We start from the raw sequence: 19,423 nt of genomic DNA on the forward strand, positions 1-19,423 counted from the left end.
GTTCCCAAACCTCATGGCGGGGCCTGCTCTGCATTATGGTAATATGTCATATGGAGTAGATTGAGCGAGCCTGTGAACGAGCCTGTGAACTCGCCGTGTTGGAAACATTCTTCAGACATTCTGTCACAATTACTCACAGAGCTGCGAGGTGCTCTCAGTCAAGAGTTTGCAAATGTGCACAAGTTCTGTGAAGTGTGTGGGAGTGGCTCCTTATCTTGACTGTTTACATTTAGCCAACCAAAGGCTTTATGATTAGAGTTGTAAACACTTGTATGAATCACGGAGCCATTATGCCTGAGTTAGTACCTGTGTGTGTGTGTGTGTGTGTGTGTGTGTGTGTGTGTGTGTGTGTGTGTGTGTGTGTGTGTGTGTGTGTGTGTGTGTGTGTGTGTTCAACTCCTTCAAATGACTCTGCATGATGCGGAATACCTGATAAGATAATAGCTCTCCAAGTTTGTCAAGTGCTGCTGAGGTAATGCACTCCTGAACTCCTGCATGTGACTAAACATGGAGAGCACTTTTGATCTGGTGAACCACAATTTAAATCCTCTCTCATGTTGTTTAGGTGAAATCCACCGGACAAGAGGTGCTCAACCAGATATCCCAGCTCCTCTGTGTCAAAGAGCTGCACTTCTTCGGCCTCACAGTGGTCAAGGGTAAGTGAGAAATTAACACTTCTTTGTTCATTGCAGTAGAGTGGCGTAGTCATGGTAATGAGTATGATGTGATCATGGTCAGTGGAAGATGAAAGGCTCATCTGGGATCTGACCACAAGCACTTGTGACCTTGACTTAAAGGGACACTTCACCGATTAGCATTAAGCTTTGTATCTTTAGAAAACCAGTCATGTTTTTGAATGGTCGTGCATCATTCCCTCAGTTTGCCCTGAGACGGGAGAAATACGGATTTCAATGTTGGACTTCTTGCTTTCAATGATCAAAAATCAAAAATCATCATTTTATTTTTAACTTTAAAAGTTGCATTCGGTGGCCCCAGCTGTGGTGCAACTGGCTGGGGCACCTGCACCGCACGCTGGCGATTCCCGGCCCGTGCTCCTTTCCGGATCCCACCCCTGCTCTCTCTCCCATTCACTTCTTGTCACTCTCTACTATCCCTATCAATAAAGGCATAAAACGCCCAAAAAATACGTTTGCGTTTGGTATGATCTGAAGAAAATGTATCACTTAAAGACACGAGCGCCCAGCAGTGCTACTGCAGCTTCAGCTGGGGAATGTGATTTCTCCTTAACTCTCTCTTCCCCTCGTTAGCCCACGTCCAGTCCACCGTGGCTGTGGAGCGGTTGGGCCCAGCGCACTGGTCCAGGCCGGTTGGATGTTGTGTTCACAAGCGAGCGCGCACACAGACACACAGCGGCTAACCCCCTGGCTTTCTGGTCCTGTGATGTCTGTGGCCCTGTTTATATAATGCGGTCAAACGAATGGGCTCGCGCCCAGGGAATGAGAGCACGCACAATGGGTTCAGAGTGCAAAAACACCATTACAGGACGTCTCCCCACCAGCACAACTGCGTGGTGTCTAATCTAGTTAAAGCGCCGAGTATATATATGCCCTCCATTTTGATTTATTTATTTGTTTATTTATTTATTTATTTGTCTTGATTCACACTCGGCGATCCTTGGCGCTAGCGGCCTCCTTGCGCTCCCTTCTCCGTGAAATGCCTTGATAATCTTGTGTGGCTCACCTCCTTAACAAGGGGCCTTTTGTTTTGCTGGTGTGGGGGCCGGTAGTCAGCGAGGCCTGGATTCCGCCAATATTAACTTCATTAAGCCTGGAATGCACTTCTGCATTCCAGCAACGGAGGGAACGCCAGGGAGAGAGGGAGGGAGAGAGAGAGAGGGAGGCAGGGAGGGAAGGAGAGGAACTGTAGGGAGAGGGAGAGATGAAGGTAGGGGCAGCTGGAGAGAGAGAGAGAGAGAGAGAGAGAGAGAGAGAGAGAGAGAGAGATGGAAGAGAAGGAAGAGGAAAAAGATGGACTGAGATGCCAACAGTGGGAGAGGGGGGAGAATTACTGTAAAGTTTCAATTCTTGTTACAGTGTGTGAGTATGTGTGTGTGTGTGTGTGTGTGTGTGTGTGTGTGAGAGAGAGAGAGAGAGAGAGAGAGAGAGAGAGGGAGAGAGTTGTGGATAACTCGTTCCTGGAAATAATATGATTAGGAGCGAGAGTGAAAAATGGTGTTTAAACACTGTGAAGGCAAAGGAGATAAATGGAGGAGTGAGAGAGAGAGGGATGGATGAGAGAGAGAGAGAGAGATGGATGAGAGAGCAAGAGAGAGAGGGGGGGCAGGCTGAAATGGGAGGCTAGTGAGGGCTGGTGTTGGGGAGACTGCATTCCTCTCCAGCTGGCCAAAATGAATGAGTGTGCACTGCCCACAGAGAAAGGGGGATGATGCCATGGATGGATGGAGCGCAGGATGAGTGGTGGAGTATTTGGAAAAGCGGAGTGAGAGAGCGAGAGAGCGAGATGGTCTGGTGAGGCACAGCACAGCACAGGTGGAATGGGGGGTGGGGGTGAAAAGGGAGGGAACAGATGACAGATGGATGAAGTGAAGATGAAGATAGAGAGAGAGAGAGATGAAGGGATGAATAAAGAGAGCAAAGGTCAGAATGCAGGAGGGATGGAGGGAACAGTGAGGAGGGCTGGGTCCTGCCTGAAGGGTGATTTAAATGCTTCATAAACTAACCCCCTATCAGCGATGGCGTCACACATGACGTCTTTTAAAATGAAATGCACATGGGAGGATAATCTGTAAAGAAAACAGCCACACAAGTTGGACGTCAACGTTTAGTTTTATGGTTTAGCTTCACTGGATTTAGTGGCGGTATATATCGAGTTTAAAAAACAACATTTAAGTCCACCGAAACCATCAAATTTGTCTAAAAGTCATTTACAAGTCAATGTGAAGTACATAAGCTCTGGCTAGACATTCCCGATTAGTCACACAGCCTTGTGTTTTTAAGTTCTTCCCCCGATACACACACAAACGCCCCTTTATACAGCTGAGTTTACAAGATTCTGGGTTGTCAAGTGATATTTGGCTTGATTATGTTTGTTGTCTGGGCCTGTTTGCTTTCTCAGAGCAGTGGGCAAACTGGCACGTTGGCATTGTTGTCTGCTGTGGGCACTCTGCGCGCTGGCTGTTGTGCTGGCAAATGACCCAGCAAGAGTTTTCTTTTCTCCCGTAATTCATGTCATTGTTTGACGCATTTCATGCGCGAATTCATTATTCTTTTGTTTGGTTAATGAAAGGCATTCTCATTTCCTGTCTCTTGTCTCTCTGTGTTTGCCCTTCAATAAAGACAACGAGCACATATATCTGGACTTGGAGGAGAAACTCACCAAGTATTTCCCCAAGGAATGGAAGCAAGAGCCTGTGAAGGTAATGCAATGGTTCATGACAGTAGGATTTTGTGGATTCCCTTACACAGACAGAATAAATGTCTTTGTGTTTGTGTTTGTAGGGGGTGGGGGTGGGGAGTGTGTAATTGTGTGTTTGTGTGAGTTATTGTGTGTTTGTGTGTGTGTGTACAACTACATTTCTATGTATAAGAAGGCTAATAAATTGAATGAATATGTCCAATTGGCTGGCTAAGTTTAGTCATGTAGTAGGTTGTACTGCTGGCGTTGTGTGAGAGTATAGCCAGTAGTTCAGTAGAGCGCGTAGCGTTGGTCAGGCTTTTCTCTCATTGGTCTGCTGTGCTTGCGTTCAGGGCCCACAGAAGCGGATCCCTCTGCTGCTCTTCCTCAAAGTGCAGTTCTACGTGGAGAACGGCCGACTCATCAGGTGAGTGAAGAACACACACTCACACCAGGGGGGACACATTTCACTATTCAAGTTTGGGCACTTTACCAGTTTTCTATGGAACCAATGATATCCCACTAGTGTCCATAGCTGTGTACAGCTAGTACATGTTTTCAACTATAGACTGTATAAAACAGTTTTCTACACAAATCTTTCTTTACAGTCAATTGTGTGCTGCATATACTTTTCTATTGTTTTATGAATGGCCTTTACCATTTCAGTTTTTGTCATTCAGTTTTTGCTCCTATTACTATGACAACCTTTCCCAAATCCCCAAAGGATGGAATTAAACAGGGACCAAAACACTGATGTTAAATGCCTGTGTGTAATGGTGCCTTCTGAAGTCACTGACTGACCTGACCAACTGTTTGCGTGTCCGTCTCCATGGAAGTGAGCGCAAGGCGCGGCAGCTGTACTTTGCGGACCTGCGGGAGCGCGTGCTGCGGTCCGAGTGTCGTCAGCAGGAGGAGGTCTACTTCCAGCTGGCCGGCTACGCGCTGCAGGCGGACCTGCCCGACCACCCCACGCACCACCTGACGGACGAGGGCACGACGAAGGCCTACTTCCAGTCCAAGGACTACTTCCCTCCCTGGGTCAGTACATTAGTCTGATGTTCACCATACTGAGCTCAGTTTTTTAAGATTGAACATTAGTCTGGGGAGGCTGCGCCAGAGAGGGTTAAAGCAGAGCGAGAGGCGCAAACGTTCGAACATTTCCGCGTTCTGTTTTCGCAAAGGGAAGGGGGCGAAATCCCCCTTTAAGCAGACCTAGAAACATTCGAACTGAACTGCTTGCCGATCGATATCCCACTATGACAACTTTGTGACACGCCTCTTTAAGCAGACAGGAACTGTTCGAATTTTGCTTCCATAGAGATTGATTATGTTGCTCTATCTTGTCAGTAATGAAGGATCTTTGGCTGCGCTTTGTTTCTGCAGTAATTTCCTGTGTATTAGCCGCATTGTGTATAAGCCGCAGGGCAGTGTTTTATGCAAGTTAAAAGAAACAAAACATATTAATGGCATTTTAACTGTTCCCATGTATTAACCTCATAGCTGAAGAAATTTAGCAAAATCAATGTATAAGCCGCGGCTAATAGTCGTGAAATTACGGTACTGCACAAGAGGCGTGATCAATGGGCATCGTTCAAATGACTCTGTACGCTTGGATAGTCCTTTAACCAATCAGACCAACGATCCGGTGGGTCTTTTGGATAAGCTCGTTTCTGATTGGAGCCAAAGGTTCTGGCAGTAAATAGAGGAGTTAGATCTGCTGGCTTCCAGCCTGAGCTGCCGGGCGAAATTCAAATTCCCCAGAACAGAAGTTCAGGCAGGGTTCACCCAGCCTATCAGTACATGGCACCGGCCGATGAACACACACCTGACGTAGCTGTTGTTGTGATGACTGGCCGCCCCTGGCCAGAGTAGAGCTGACGGGATCACAAAGTCCAAGTATATGCTAAACATATATTCATGTTTTTTGTTTGGACACTGGTGTATTGCTATTACACTGTACTATTTACCATGACCAAGCACTTTGTTTCCTTGCTCATAACATTATTGACCTGTCATCCTCGTCTGTATATTCTGAATAATATTCATAATATTAATTACACAATTGTTTCTGCTCGTGTTACCGGCCTATTACCCTCAAGTGAGGTTCACATCTAATCTAATTTACAAAAGGAGAATGGAAGAATGGCTTTTAATTAAACTCCCTCAATTACTCTTTATATGCCCATTACATCTAGTGTTTCCCGACAGCGCAATGGCCTGTATACGGCAGTATGGCCACACCAGCCCAAGATGCTTGTGTCCTCTGTCATCTCATCTGACGTTGTGCTGTCGTTATCTGGCCTCGTGTTTGTAGATAGTGGCCAAGCGGGGCGTGGACTACCTGTTGCGGCACGGCCCCAACATGCACCGGGAGCTTTGGGGGATGCCCGCGCGCGACGCCGTTCTCCTCTTCATCCGAGAGTCCTGCCGACTGGAGGACGTACCCGTGACTTTCTACCGGCTCCAGAAGGTGAGTGGCACGTGGCAACACCCATCCACTGGCACTGAAGCAGTGCACCTCTGTGTCCAAGAGAGGAAGTTAGACAGTGAGCGCACAGTGTTGGCACATGGCAACACCCATCCACTGGCACTGAAGCAGCGCACCTCTGTACCCGAGAGAGGAAGTGAGACAGTGAGCGCACAGTGTTGGCCAGAGGAAAAGGAGGCTGTAACACGGCTAGTGCAGGTGCCGCTGGCGTAACATTGTTCTCGCCGTTTTCTGCTCAACTGAGTGGAGATCAATATCATGAAAAGAAGTTCACATTCTAATGGGTAATAAATCCCCCCCCCTTCTCTCTCTCTCTGTCTCTTACTCTCTCTCTCTCTCTCCTGCTCTCCCAGAGTGGAGTAACCCTAGTTGAGTTACGTAAGACTTTATCGTAAACTGCAGTCAGCTCTATTATACACTCTATTAATCTCGGCAGCTGAGTGTGTGTGTGTGACTGCGAAGGCTGGCACGCCTGTTGCGTAAGCCCCAGCCCTGCCAGCCATCAGTCTTGATGGACAGCTGTGGTGGTCTCGGCCCTTTGGACTGTGTGTGTGTGGAGCCAGCGCAGGGTCTGAAGAGGGAAGGGGCACTTGAGAGGGTTTGGGTGTGTGTGTGTGTGTGTGTGTGTGTGTGTGTGCTGGAGAGGGACAGGTCAAGTGTGTAAGTGTGTGTGTGTGTCTCATCAGAGTCTCTTCTGTCACTCTTCCAGGACAAGCGGGAGGAGAGGGGTTCCGCACTGCTGGGCCTGACTCTGCGAGGAATGCAGGTTTATCAGGTGTGTGTGTGTGTGTGTGTGTGTGTGTGTGTGTGTGTCTGTGTGTGTGTCTTTGTACATGTGTGTCTCTGCCTATCTGTCGGGGTCTGTGTGTACTTGCGTGCAAGCATGTGTGTCTGCCTATGTGTGTTTGTGTGTGTGTGTGTGTGTGTGTGTGTGTGTGTGTGTGTGTGTGTGTGTGTGTTTGTACATGTGTGTCTCTGCCTATCTGTAGGGGTCTGTGTGTACTTGCGTGCAAGCATGTGTGTCTGCCTACTGTACGTGTGTATGTGTGTGTGTGTGTGTGTGTCCATTGAAGTTGTAAGGAGCTCTGCAGTTCCTCAGCACATAAAAGCGTGGCCCAATGGCGGCGTGTTCTCAGGCACAGATGCCTGTGAGGAATGCGTGGGTTATCGGCCCGTACGCACACCGCACTAAAACGGGGCTTTGAGACGCATACCTCTCTTCCCCTGCGCCGTGACCTGCCCGTCAAAAGGCCATCCGAGTAGATTAAAGCTCCCAGAGGTCGGAGGTCGGGGGCGGAGAGATTACCTCCTCGCCTCCCCTGCTGGACATCTGGACGCCCTGACATGCACCGAGAGTCAAAGGCCAAATCACTCAACGAATAAAACTTTTAAAGCCACGCTAAGTAGTTCTTTTAGCCTAAAACAATGGTGTCGAGCTCATTTGAATGACACACAGACTTCTACGTAGTTGAATTGAGCACAATGGAGTCTCCGTCAATAGCTACAGCAGAGACGGTTTATAAAGCGAGACGATTCATATGAGGGTAAATTCTGGTTTCATTGTGACGCAACTGCCACTCCCATTTAGGAGGCAAACGGAGTTATTTATTATGGGAGAAATAATTCTACACCTTTCTAAACCGATTATTTCGTCACTGAACACGCCCCTTTAGGAGGCAGGAAGTGCTGCTATTTTGTTCCATTGAAAAACCCCTTTATGATTCATCTTAGTAACTATACGATCTTTGGCTACAGTATGCACTTTGGAATGTTGTTTTGTTGTCCCGGACTCTTTTGACAGTTCTTGGAATACTGGGTACCCCCCCCTTAGCGCTAAATGCGTATCCAGGACTGTCTGATGGAAATGATTAAAAAGCTGAACATTGTGTGAAAGCAAATGAATTGCTTCACATGCGGTTTGTTTGTGTTCCTTTCACCAGTCCTTTAGGCACATTCCTCTTGTGGTGTTTTCTCCTGCTGGTGTGTTGGAGTGTTGAGGCCAAGGCCAAGGCAGTGGTGAAGTGCTGTTGTAATGGACTCTGTTTTGATCCCTCCAGGAGGTCAACAACGTGCGTCAGCTGCTTTACGACTTCCCCTGGTCCAACGTCGGGCGACTCACCTTTCTGGTACGGCAACATTTCCACACCTGTGCCATTCATGTGCTCTCTCATTCACACACTGACTCACTGACTCACTCTCTCTTTATCTCTCTCTCACTCACTCACTGAGTCACTGACTCACTCTCTCTTTATCTCTCTCTCACTCACTCACTGAGTTACTGAATCACTCTCTCTTTATCTCTCTCTCACTCACTGACTGACTCACTGAATCACTCTCTCTTTATCTCTCACTGACTCACTGACTCACTGACTTCATTTTCTTTTCTGCTCTAAAATACCCCTCTAATATGCTTATTGTGTGCTGCACTTAGAGAATGAGTCTCATCTAGAGAATGAGTGTCTCTCGCTCAACCTCAGGCTATATGTAGCGTACATACACAACACACAATACACAACACAGGCCATAACACTGTGAGTAAGTAACATCCACAGTGTCTTCCAGAGGTCCAGTTCTGGGAACTGGTGCCCAATAAAATAGAAGAGTTCAGTTGAGTTGCTCAGCTTCTAAGTGTAATTGGCTCTTTAGTCTCCTGATGTCGGGTCACATCATGTTTGTTGGTTCTATGTGTTGTGAGAATAGAATAGAAGAATAGAATATATACTTTTTTGATCCCGTGAGGGAAATTCAGTTCTCTGCATTTAACCCAATTTAACCGAATTAGTGAACACACAGCACACAGTGAACACACAGTGAGGTGAATCACACAACCCAGAGCAGTGAGCTGCCTGCCCAACCAGCGGCGCTCGGGGAGCAGTGAGGGGTTAGGTGCCTTGCTCAAGGGCACTTCAGCTGTGGTGGACTGGTCGGGGATCGAACCGGCAACCCTCCGGTTACAAGCCCGATGCGCTAACCAGTACACCACGGCTGCCCCTGAGAGAAGTGTATTTATGATATTTGTACAGTATGATGGAAATTAGGAAGTCGGTAGCTGGTAGTTTACTTGTAGTGTACTTGTAGTATTGGATCTATAATGAATAAGGGGGGGTGGGGTGCTGTGGCGCAACAGGCTACAGCGTTCATGCCATGATCGGGCCCCAGTGCCCACAGGGACCCAGGCTCGAGTCCGACCTGCGGTCATTTCCCAATCCCACCCCATCTCTCTCTCCCACTTGCTTCCTGTCTCACTCTTCACTGTCCTATGAATAAAGGCAAAAAAGCCCCAAAAATATGCGTACAGTAAAATGAATATGGGTGATATTGTGTTGTTTGTCTTTTCTCTCTTTACAAATGGCTGCATTGTTGCTGTTTAGGGGAAGAAGTTTGAGATCCAGCCCGACGGTCTGCCGTCGGCGCGGAAGCTGGTGTACTACACGGGCTCGGCGTTCCGCTCGAGACACCTGCTGCTCCACCTGAGCAGTAGCCACCAGCTCTACCTCAGCCTGCAGCCAGCACTCACACACCTGCGGCAGCTGGAAGAGAATGAAGGTGTGTGTGTGTGTGTGTGTGTGAGTGTGAGTGAATGAGAGTGTGTCTGTGTGTGTGTGTGTGTGTATGTGTGTGTGTTTCTGTGTGTGTGTCTCTCTGTGTGTGTGTGAGTGTGTGTGTGTCTGTACGTGTTTCTGTGTGCATTTCTGTGTGTGTGTGTGTGTGTGTGTGTGTGTGTGTGTGTGTGAAATGTACTGTATGTCTGTGTTTTCAATCTATGGACAGCCGGGTGTTAATATTTATGGTCTGTTTTTACAACTTTAGTCCATTTTTATGCGCTGCACTGGCCCAAATAAAACGATTAGTCCCTCACTGCTCATTTGGGACTACCACCATCACCATCATCATCATCATCATCATCATCATCCCCAGCTCAACCCTGGCGCCCTGTTGATGTTCATCACAAGCTACTCTTCAGTCCTAATGACTTCATTAGGGCCTTGGCCTTGGTGCCGCTCTGCCTAGGTGGAGGTGGAGGTGGATGATGACGATAATGATGAGGGTGGAGATGATGATGGTCAGTTCTGTCAGGTCCATACATCAAGAACAACACAGACAATAAATATCTTAGGCAATTTAAATTAATATACTACGGATTAAATTTGGCGGTATGGCTCTGTTCAGAGGAGTACCCAGACCTTTCATGAGCACCATGAAAGAGCAGAGAGTCTGGGGACAGCAGCAGCATTAGGGGGCGCTCACACAGTTTAAGACTGAGCGAGCCAAACTATTCCCCCCATATGAACAGAGCGGCAACTATGACATAAAGCCTATGCCATGTTATACACGACAGGGTGGAGCAGGGGAGGAGGTGGGTTGCATAAAGCGAGCAGCAAGCAGTTAGGAACAACTAAGCAGCTTTAAATAAGGCGCCCTGTTTGGATCTAGCCATTTAGAAGCGAGGGGAGTTGACCAGCTGATGTGCTGACGCCCACAGCGGTTAGCAGCGTCTTGACTACTTGCCTGCCAGAGCTGACGCTGACGCTCAATTCCTGTGGCCGTGCTCTCAAATGGACACGGTGGGCAGCACAGCTTGTCCTCACCAACCCTCCTGTTGTGTTGTGCAGAGAAGAAGCGCTACCGGGAGTCCTACATCAGCGACGACCTTGACCTCGACCCTCAGGGCAGCGACGGAAGCCCGCGCCTGTCGCGCCGCTCGACCAGCAGCTCGGGCATCGAGGCGGACACGCGGCAACGGAGCGTCTCCGTGGAGATGACCTCGGCGGACGAGGACGGGCTGCGGCGGGCGGAGGAGAAGTCCTTCAGCTCGGCCGCCAGCCTGGGCAGCTCGCACACCTCGGGCGTGGACACGGGCAGCAAGGCGCGCGCCGACGAGGACCAATGGCAGGAGGACGGTGAGTGTCACCATGGTGACCGGAGCAAATCAATAATCGATAGAAACAAATCAACAAATACATACTGTACATGCACACACATTTTCTTCACAAATATGACAGGTACGGTAAGTCATGTGACCCTGTTGACAATAACAAAACAACAACAAAACAGATATCATGGATACACACACACACACACACACACACCTTAACTTACTAAAATGTAAATGTTTGTAGACCATCCATTGTCCATGTTGCAAGAGGAAACGGAAAAGAAGTGTTTTCCTATATTCCTGCCAATTCTATGTTGTTTAGCTGGGCTATGCTTATGCAATACTTGAGGGCAAGACAAGTGTCCACACATGAAAAGTGCTAACAGGGATTTTGGTGAAATAAATACTATATTTTGCTACATACATATTGCTTCTTTAAACATCTGATGATCTGATGCCTATTTCATACACATGTATGCACATGGATTTGTTGGAATGCTTTTGCTTTTCTTTTTTCAAATTGTGGTTTGTTTGGAGAGAATTCATGTAAAATAGTTGAGTGTAGACTTACAGGCTATTTACAAGTCATGATGTGGTGCTGTTGAGGTGATAGGGTTTCAGAGTTACCTCAAACAACAGCAAACAAGCCAGCCTCACCTTCAGTTTACTTCAAGGGGTCACATTTTCTAACATTATTCCTGCTTTTCGTATCATGATCTGTTAAAACATTCGCTAAAGGGCTCTAAAGGGCTTGACTTTAAAAAATACCTAAAATACAGATGTCCCTCTCCACGAATGCCCCGAAGAAACCCCTGTGTGGCCTTGCAACATATTTCAACAGTAAACAAATGGATTATTATGACAGTGTTGTGTGCAGTGAGCAAATATTCCGCATATGAGTAGTCACACACAGCTGTTTCAACCATAGACCCTGTTGTCCCTGCCTCTACAAAGAAACAACTCTGTCAGTCTATTTATTGCATAAGGGCCACTGAAACGAACCAAATGTAATCGTTCTGGCCTGGGCTTGTTTGCTTGACCGCTAAGATCGAGTACCTGTGGAGTGACATTGCAAAGACAGAGGGATGGTTGGAATTCCTCGGCTTATCTCTACAAGGTTTCAAGAATGCCATTGCATAAACACATCTTATCTTTCCTCAAAGTCCTATACCTTAAGGTTACTTGGGTCCTGGCTGCACACTCAGGTGCGCGAGGTATCGTTCTGACACTAAAGACCGCTATTCTTGGCATGTCTCAGAACTGTGACTGTGTTGGCCCCAGCTGTGGCGCAACTGCCTGGGTCACCTGCGCTGCACACCGGCGACCCCGGTTCGATTCCCGGCCCGTGGTCCTTTCCGGATCCCACCCCCGCTCTCTCACCCATTCCCTCCGTGTCCTTCTCCACTATCTCTATCAATAAATGCATAAAACGCCCAAAGAATATTCTTAAAAAAAAAAAAAAAGAACTGTGACTGCGGGTGTCCTTATTGAGTCGGATACATGCTTATCTCTTCGGCAGAGGTGCAAGTTCGAGTGAGTAGCCCTGGGGAGGTTTCCGTGGACAACCCTGGGGAGGTGTCCGTTGACAACCCTGGGGAGGTCTCCGTGGACGACCCGCAGGAGATGCTGCGATTGGCTGAGCTGCTGGAGGGCGTGTCTGTGGACTGTCCACCTTTCATCTCCGAGATGAATTCTCAAGGTCAGAGGTCACAGAATATCAATACACACAAGTAACTACATTCTACCTCTAAAGAAGCCGTCACCTACACACAAGTAAATACATTCCACTTCTAGAGAAGCCGTTACCACAATATTGATACACACAAATACAGTAAATACATTCCACTTCTAAAGAAGCCATTACCACAATATTAATACACACAAGTAATTACAATCCACTTCTAAAGAAGCGGTTACCAGAGTATCATTACATACGAATAACCAGATTCCACTTCTAAAGAAGCCATTGCCTTATTTGTTTCTACAAACCATGCCTTTTAAACATGCTTTCAATAGAATATAATGCACAATGAAAACAGTTCTGACTAATATAACATACAACAGTAAAACACTTGGAGGAATTTATGCAATGTATCTTAACATCTTGGTGGTGTACTAGCACACAAATGGTTGGTTATGCCACAGTATGCCCTGATGCACTGTTCAGGTGTGCATGTTTAAACGTGTTGCATGGGTTCATTTCAGGTATCAGAACGAGTCTTGTTGACGCGGCAGACGGTCAGCTGAAACATGGCAGCACAGATACACTTGGACCGGTAAGTCTGCGCAGTCATTTTTCACCTCTATCATTCCTCTGTACACTTTCCCCGTACGTCACAATGTCCTCTCTTTGTTTTGAAATTTTCTCTCGTCCCTGCACTTCCACACCCCATGTCCTGATTGGCTTTCATCTTTTTAATTATTATTATTATTATTATTTAGGTTTATTTAGATAGGGACAGATACAAAAACCTAGACAAGCTTAAAAAGTCATCTGATGCATGCATCATGGCGTTTTTAGCTGACGCTAATTTACAACACCGTCGTGCCCCCTACTACTGTATGATGTTTTTTCCTTTCTGCTTGGATCGGCTAGGTCATGAGCTGGAAGACTCGGACGTCTGTGGAGCGCCACAGCCAGAGTCTGGACGACATCCACCTGTTCTCCCCGCCGACGCCCCTGGGCACAGCCCCTCAGGCCACCACCTCCCACAGCTACACGTTCGGACTCCCCGAGAGCCACATCTCCCTCGAGAGCCATCAGTACCCGCTCATCCAGTGCCCGGCCAAGCCTTCTTTCTACGGCCGGCGCTCCATGAACTGCCTCTCTCTGGACCTGCTGGAGGACGAACAACTGCTGGAGTTAATCTTGTGAGGCGAGAGGAGAGACAGTTAGAGAGAGAGAGGGAAAGAGAGAGAGAGAGAGAGAGAGAGAGATGAATGAGAAAGAAAGAAGAAACGGAGGAGGGGAGAGTGGGGAGAAAGACTATTAACCCTTAGCAACCCCATCGCACTTGGTGTGTTGTACTAAGCATGTTCTGGACAACACACACACACACGCACACACTCAAACAAACATATTCAGTGTGTGCTGAATTGACAGTATTGATGAACAATCCATTTTGGCAGAATGTATTGACTGGTGTGGTGGATTGCATACGTGTACATGTGCATGTATTTGTTTATGTGGGTTGGATAGCCTAAACATTATGCCATTTTTTTTTTATCTGAGTGCCTGTCTGTGTCAGTGGCACTCCTCAATACAATGGTACAGTACGTTTAGCAAGAGTCGGTCCATGCCGACTTGATCATCTAGAACCTGAGCTTGCCAAGTCCACAAATCTTGACAATGGTGATGGAAGCTTTTATGTTCACCTTCCCCACACATACAGGAGGCCTGCAAACCTGAAGCCTTTCATATGTTGGTCATGTAAAAACCCAAACTATTGTCGGTATATTTATTTCTCAGTTACTTATATTTTATATTTACTGTTTACAACGTATTGTCCCTTGTACAGTCAGCCCCCACAACATACTGTATCCTACCATGACTGCCAGACTGATACAGGAAACCAATATCCTACTTTGCTGCATCCTGTGTAGTCTGAATGTTGGCTTGTTGTCATCACAACATATAGATGGCCTGAGCTGAACTCGAATCAAATCAAAGAAAAATGTTGATGCCTTTATCTGTTTTAAATTTGTGTGCAGTTGGATGTACAAAGGAATGCATATTTATAGGAACACAATTTTATACGTTTGGATGTACTATGATATTATTTCCGTTCAGATAGTCAACATAACTTTTCGAACCAATTTTGGACAACTAGCCCAAATTGACTGGAATTTAGTAAGGGCCTATAAAGAGATACTCAGTGTTAAGTCATACAGCCATATGAACCCAAATCAAATTGGACTTTTAATATTGTCTTATTTGCTTTGCTACTCCATGCCTTACATTCTACCAGCAGAATGTAGTACATTCAGTTTAAAGGCAAGTACAGTAAACAACAGGCTTTGTATTAAGATACAGTCTGTTAATGCAAGTGTTGTCATGTTATTTCAGGATACCCCCCAAACGATTTTTATAGCGCAACATTTGTTTACATACTAAGGGGGAATAGTATAGAAGCACTTTTCCTGCAATCAACGTGATCACGAGAATACTTACAATATTATATAACCAAGGGACAAAGAGGCTTTCTCTGTGTTGATGAACCGAGATATGAGGTCAGTTACTGTATTGTTAGCCACAAACAGAGTGCTTTAATCGGGGGAGTTAGTCCCACAGTAAGCCAACATATGCATGATTATTGATGAAATGATGTCTCTCTGCTATGGCAATCACTTCCTTAAATCACTAAACAGTGCGTTATGCGATGCTGTTCCTCAAGACTTGACCCACGCTTGGCAAACAACCAATGTGTTTTGGGTAACCATCTTATATCCTCTCCTTTCAATGAAAGGTACACATATCAAATAATGACCTTTAGAAATAAATACAACTGTGCTCTGTAAACATATGATGTGTATGTGTTCTTTGTACTGACCCCATAGTAATAGTAGGCCTATTCAATACTATTAGTCTTGCTAATTAGGTCTGCCTACAATACTGTTATTTGTATACTACTAAGTTTAGTTTACCATCATAACCTAGCATAATGACAGTATGATGAAAGTCGTTGTTTATTCATCCTAACTACCATTTCACTCATAGGTCACAGTCCATCACCAGTGTATGGAGCTGAATGCCCATGATTCTAGCCTGCCACCTAGTGGAGATACTTGACACCACAGCATCAGACTTGGAGCCTTGAACACAATCAATTCTTTAAAGCATGGTGGATCTCTAATTCAACTCAAAGGAGAGTGTTTTGTTGCAATTTTTTTTCTTTTTTTCGTACTTATCTTTAGTTTCAACAAATAGTTTTGGCTGGGTACAAATGGGACTTTACCTTTTAAATGCTCTATGTGTCCAGGGGCGAACACAAAAACCCCAATAGGCCTCTTCCCTTTCATCTTGCTCTTGCCAAATGACCAACAGAGTGGACTATTATCATTGCTCTCATCATCTGTCCGTCACCCTCTGTGTGTGTGTCTGTGTGTTTGGGTGTGTGTGTCTGTGTCTGTGTCTGTGTGTGAGTAGTATGACTGTATCAGTGCATAACATCATGAGGAAGTTCACAAGGTAGGCTAACCAGTCCACACGGTGTGTGTGCATGTCCTGATCGAGCCTGCAGCAGACCATGCCGAGACACCAGGAGATCAGTTACAGTATCTCCTCTCTGTGGTAGCCTACAGTCTGTCATTTTATCAGATTAGATTCGACTGAATTGTCATTGTGCAGAGTACAAGTACAGTGACAATGAAATGCAGTTAGCATCAGAGCCAGAAGTGCAAATAAGCAGAAAAGTACAATGTGAACAGTATAGACAGGTAGGCCTACAGTAGTAGCCTACAATATAGAATGTATAGTGCAACGTATTTGCAAAGCATGGGGTACATAATCATTATGTGACTGCCCATTATGAAGTGGCAAGTGATGTTTTCAATTGTTAGTTACAGTAGCCTAATGGTTGTAAATGCTAAATGTTTTTAGGTGCAGACGTAACATTATTTCTATTGCAAAACAAAAATGAAATGATAGCTTACGCCAATTAGCTTATCTGAAAATAATCGATGTCCATTGTGGGCCACTTAGCAGCACAACTCAGACTCGCACCCTATGGAGGCTATGGACATACATACTGTTTACATTCTCTAAGCAAACCAGAGTTCAGAATGCCACAAATGTAAGTATTAACCAGTTTCTGTCTAGTAGAGCAACTACAGACAGACAGAGTGTGAGATCACTTATAGCCTACCATGAACTCTTTTCAAGAGATCTGTTTTCTGTTTTCTATTATTTTTTCAAATATCACAAAATGATGCATCATTCTTCAAAAATGGTTTGTCTTCTCTATCAGGTTAGTCAATGAGCTGTACATAGCCTCATCTCAAAACAGCGGTTAGCCTTATGCCATTCTGATCTGTAACAAATGTCACATGACTTGCAGCCATGCTTAAATTCTGCTGACGTTTTTCCCTATCATCGTATTTTTAAATCAGGCCTACCTGCGGTCATGTAGGCTAATTGGGCTATGGGCTTTCTACAGGAAATATGTTTGAATGGACACTGCACTAAATAAAATGAAAACACCACAAATGATAAATTATAACCCTTAATGTTTGTACATGTAATTTATGTTTGTAATCTGTGTTCCGCTGGTTGCTCCTGGTAACATTACTCACAGCTCTCCACACTCTCCAGCGCAAAGACACAGACCAAAGCCATCGATATCTCAAAGTTGCGACAGCCGTTGACTTCCATGTTAAAGCCAGATTAGAGCGGTCACGTGGTTAGTCGGTAGCGTCAGTAGTTCCCTCGGTCCCTGGTTTAGGCTACTACGGGATTGACAGCAGCGATCGCATTAATATTTACGGTGAATACTCGATGAAAATGACTATAAACTGCATTTCCACATACATATACATTACTCAATGAAAATGCATTATTATGCACACGACTATAAGTCATGTAGAAAAGTCGTATTATATTCATTCATTCTCAATGGAATAGTTCCCGGAAGTGCCGCCATTGTTTGTTCACGGGAGTCAACGGTAGTGTCGCAACTTTGAGATATCGATGGCTTTGACACAGACCAAAGCCATCGATATCTCAAAGTTGCGACAGCCGTTGACTTCCGTGTTAAAGCCAGATTAGAGCGGTCACGTGGTTAGTGGGTAGACTCAGTAGTTCCCTCGGTCCCTGGTTTAGGCCTACTACGGGATTGACAGCAGCGATCGCATTAATATTTACGGTAAATACTCAATGAAAATTACTATAAACTGCATTTCCACATACATATATTACTCAATGAAAATGCATTATTATGTACACGACTATAAGTCATGTAGAAAAGTCGTATTATATTCATTCATTCTCAATGGAATAGTTCCCGGATGTGCCGCCATTGTTTGTTCACGGGAGTCAATGGTAGTGTCGCAACTTTGAGATATCGATGGCTTTGACACAGACACTAAACATGACAGACTTTTTTTAATTATCATTTTTATTTTATTATCTCTTATGTTCAGAAACAACAGTAATCAGTGATGTGAAGACACCAAATGGAAAGCAGGCTATTGTGTTGACAGCAATGCAATATCGTAGCCTACTGTTAGGTCTGATTCACTTCAGGACCCACTCCTCACATGGGGAAGAGCAGGTGGCCAGAGAAGGAGGTGTGGTGGGCTGAATTATCATAGAGCCTTGCATTAGCCCACAGCTTCACATAGACCACATCTCCCACCTCCAGCAGCAGAGAGGCGCCATTGGAGGGAGTCGTACTTCCACTCGTGTAACTGTAAGGGCTGACAATAATCTCTGCGTTTCTATACAGATGGGCTGCTATAGCTTTTGAAGCATGGCCATGGATAAACAAAACAAAATGGTAGGCCCCTCGGACTCGAGCTGTGAAGACTCCTGTGTGACGGATAGAAAGCGGGAGAGAGCAAGAAAAGAGACAAAGAGGAGAGAAAAAGACAGAACATAACATCAACTGAAAAAAAAACAAAAAAAAAAAACCAACCCAATCAACCCAAAAAAAAAAACATATTTTCACCAGGGTTGTGAAAGTTCTCAATTTGACCAAAACCTGCTCTCCTGGATCTCAAGGTTTGCAGTACATGCTTTTTAGGAAAGGTCAGTATTTCCTCATTTCCTGGTGTGACAGAATGCTGCTATGGTTGAGTATGCACTCTGACTGCCCTACAACCGAGCCTGGCGTCGTGGAGCTGCTGTCAAGCTGCAGGTTTGGTACCCCATAGGTTAAAGGCCAGGTGGGGTGACCACACTGTGGGCACTAACATCTGGTGTGTGTGAAGCAAGTCTTATTCATATTGTACATCCAGTCAGTGGTGAATTTTTCATAATGTGTGGTCTGGTGCATGATCCAAAAAATCACTATCTATCACCCTCTGAAAATCTTTATGCCACTGACCAAGAACAACTTGGCGAAAGGCGCATACAAAGCTAAAGACACACTGTCACAAGATGTAAGCAGTAACTCCTCCGGGATAAGTGCTCTTTTTTCAGGCTATGTTTTCAATGGTAACCCCCTCAGTCAATAGTGAAAGTAATTAGGACTGTTTTGTCGATGACTAGAGACAATAGTGAAGTTAGTTTCAATTATTTTGCCCCAGTGCCCAGCGTTTGATCAGATAATCAGGACATTGAAACAGTGAATGTGGACTGGCCACGCCTTTCTGAACTCTTTGCCTCTGACCAGACTTTTCAAATCGCCAAGATAGGGCCCAAGGTTGCATCTACAGGAAAACAAGTGAATGTGGGGCCGATTGCAAGTCTACCACCTCTAGTAGCCTACCTGTGTTTGGGTTCCAATGTTAGTGACGACATGTTTGAAGACCACAGTAGTTGGAACAGAAATGGGTCCTGTATATGCAGCACCAGATGTCCGCATTGAGGCGGAGAAAGCCACCGTCCTCTCGTCTCTCTCTCTCCACAGCTTCTCCACCTGGCTCCCTGTGAGGTTTATATTTACTGCCTGATCTGAGGGTTGCACAAACACACACACACACACACACACACACACACACACACACACACACACACACACAGCAAC

At 45.7% G+C, this 19,423-nt stretch overlaps 1 protein-coding gene across 1 annotated transcript in view; it reads left to right on the forward strand.

The window, feature by feature from the left end:
• The window catches only part of zgc:172136 (uncharacterized protein LOC566376 homolog), a 20,818-nt gene extending 5,584 nt beyond the window's left edge, over positions 1-15,234 (forward strand). The window contains exons 3-14 of the mRNA XM_062519527.1: positions 566-656; positions 3,318-3,397; positions 3,729-3,802; positions 4,212-4,413; positions 5,690-5,845; positions 6,573-6,638; positions 7,921-7,989; positions 9,235-9,409; positions 10,477-10,764; positions 12,259-12,438; positions 12,945-13,015; positions 13,336-15,234. Of these exons, the coding sequence (XP_062375511.1) occupies positions 566-656; positions 3,318-3,397; positions 3,729-3,802; positions 4,212-4,413; positions 5,690-5,845; positions 6,573-6,638; positions 7,921-7,989; positions 9,235-9,409; positions 10,477-10,764; positions 12,259-12,438; positions 12,945-13,015; positions 13,336-13,614 (1,731 nt within the window). The 3' untranslated portion in view covers positions 13,615-15,234. The remainder of the gene's footprint in view (positions 1-565; positions 657-3,317; positions 3,398-3,728; positions 3,803-4,211; positions 4,414-5,689; positions 5,846-6,572; positions 6,639-7,920; positions 7,990-9,234; positions 9,410-10,476; positions 10,765-12,258; positions 12,439-12,944; positions 13,016-13,335) is intronic.
• Positions 15,235-19,423: the final 4,189 nt, after the last annotated feature.

Source organism: Sardina pilchardus, chromosome 18 (assembly GCF_963854185.1).
Source record: "Sardina pilchardus chromosome 18, fSarPil1.1, whole genome shotgun sequence".
Classification (NCBI taxonomy): domain Eukaryota; kingdom Metazoa; phylum Chordata; class Actinopteri; order Clupeiformes; family Clupeidae; genus Sardina; species Sardina pilchardus.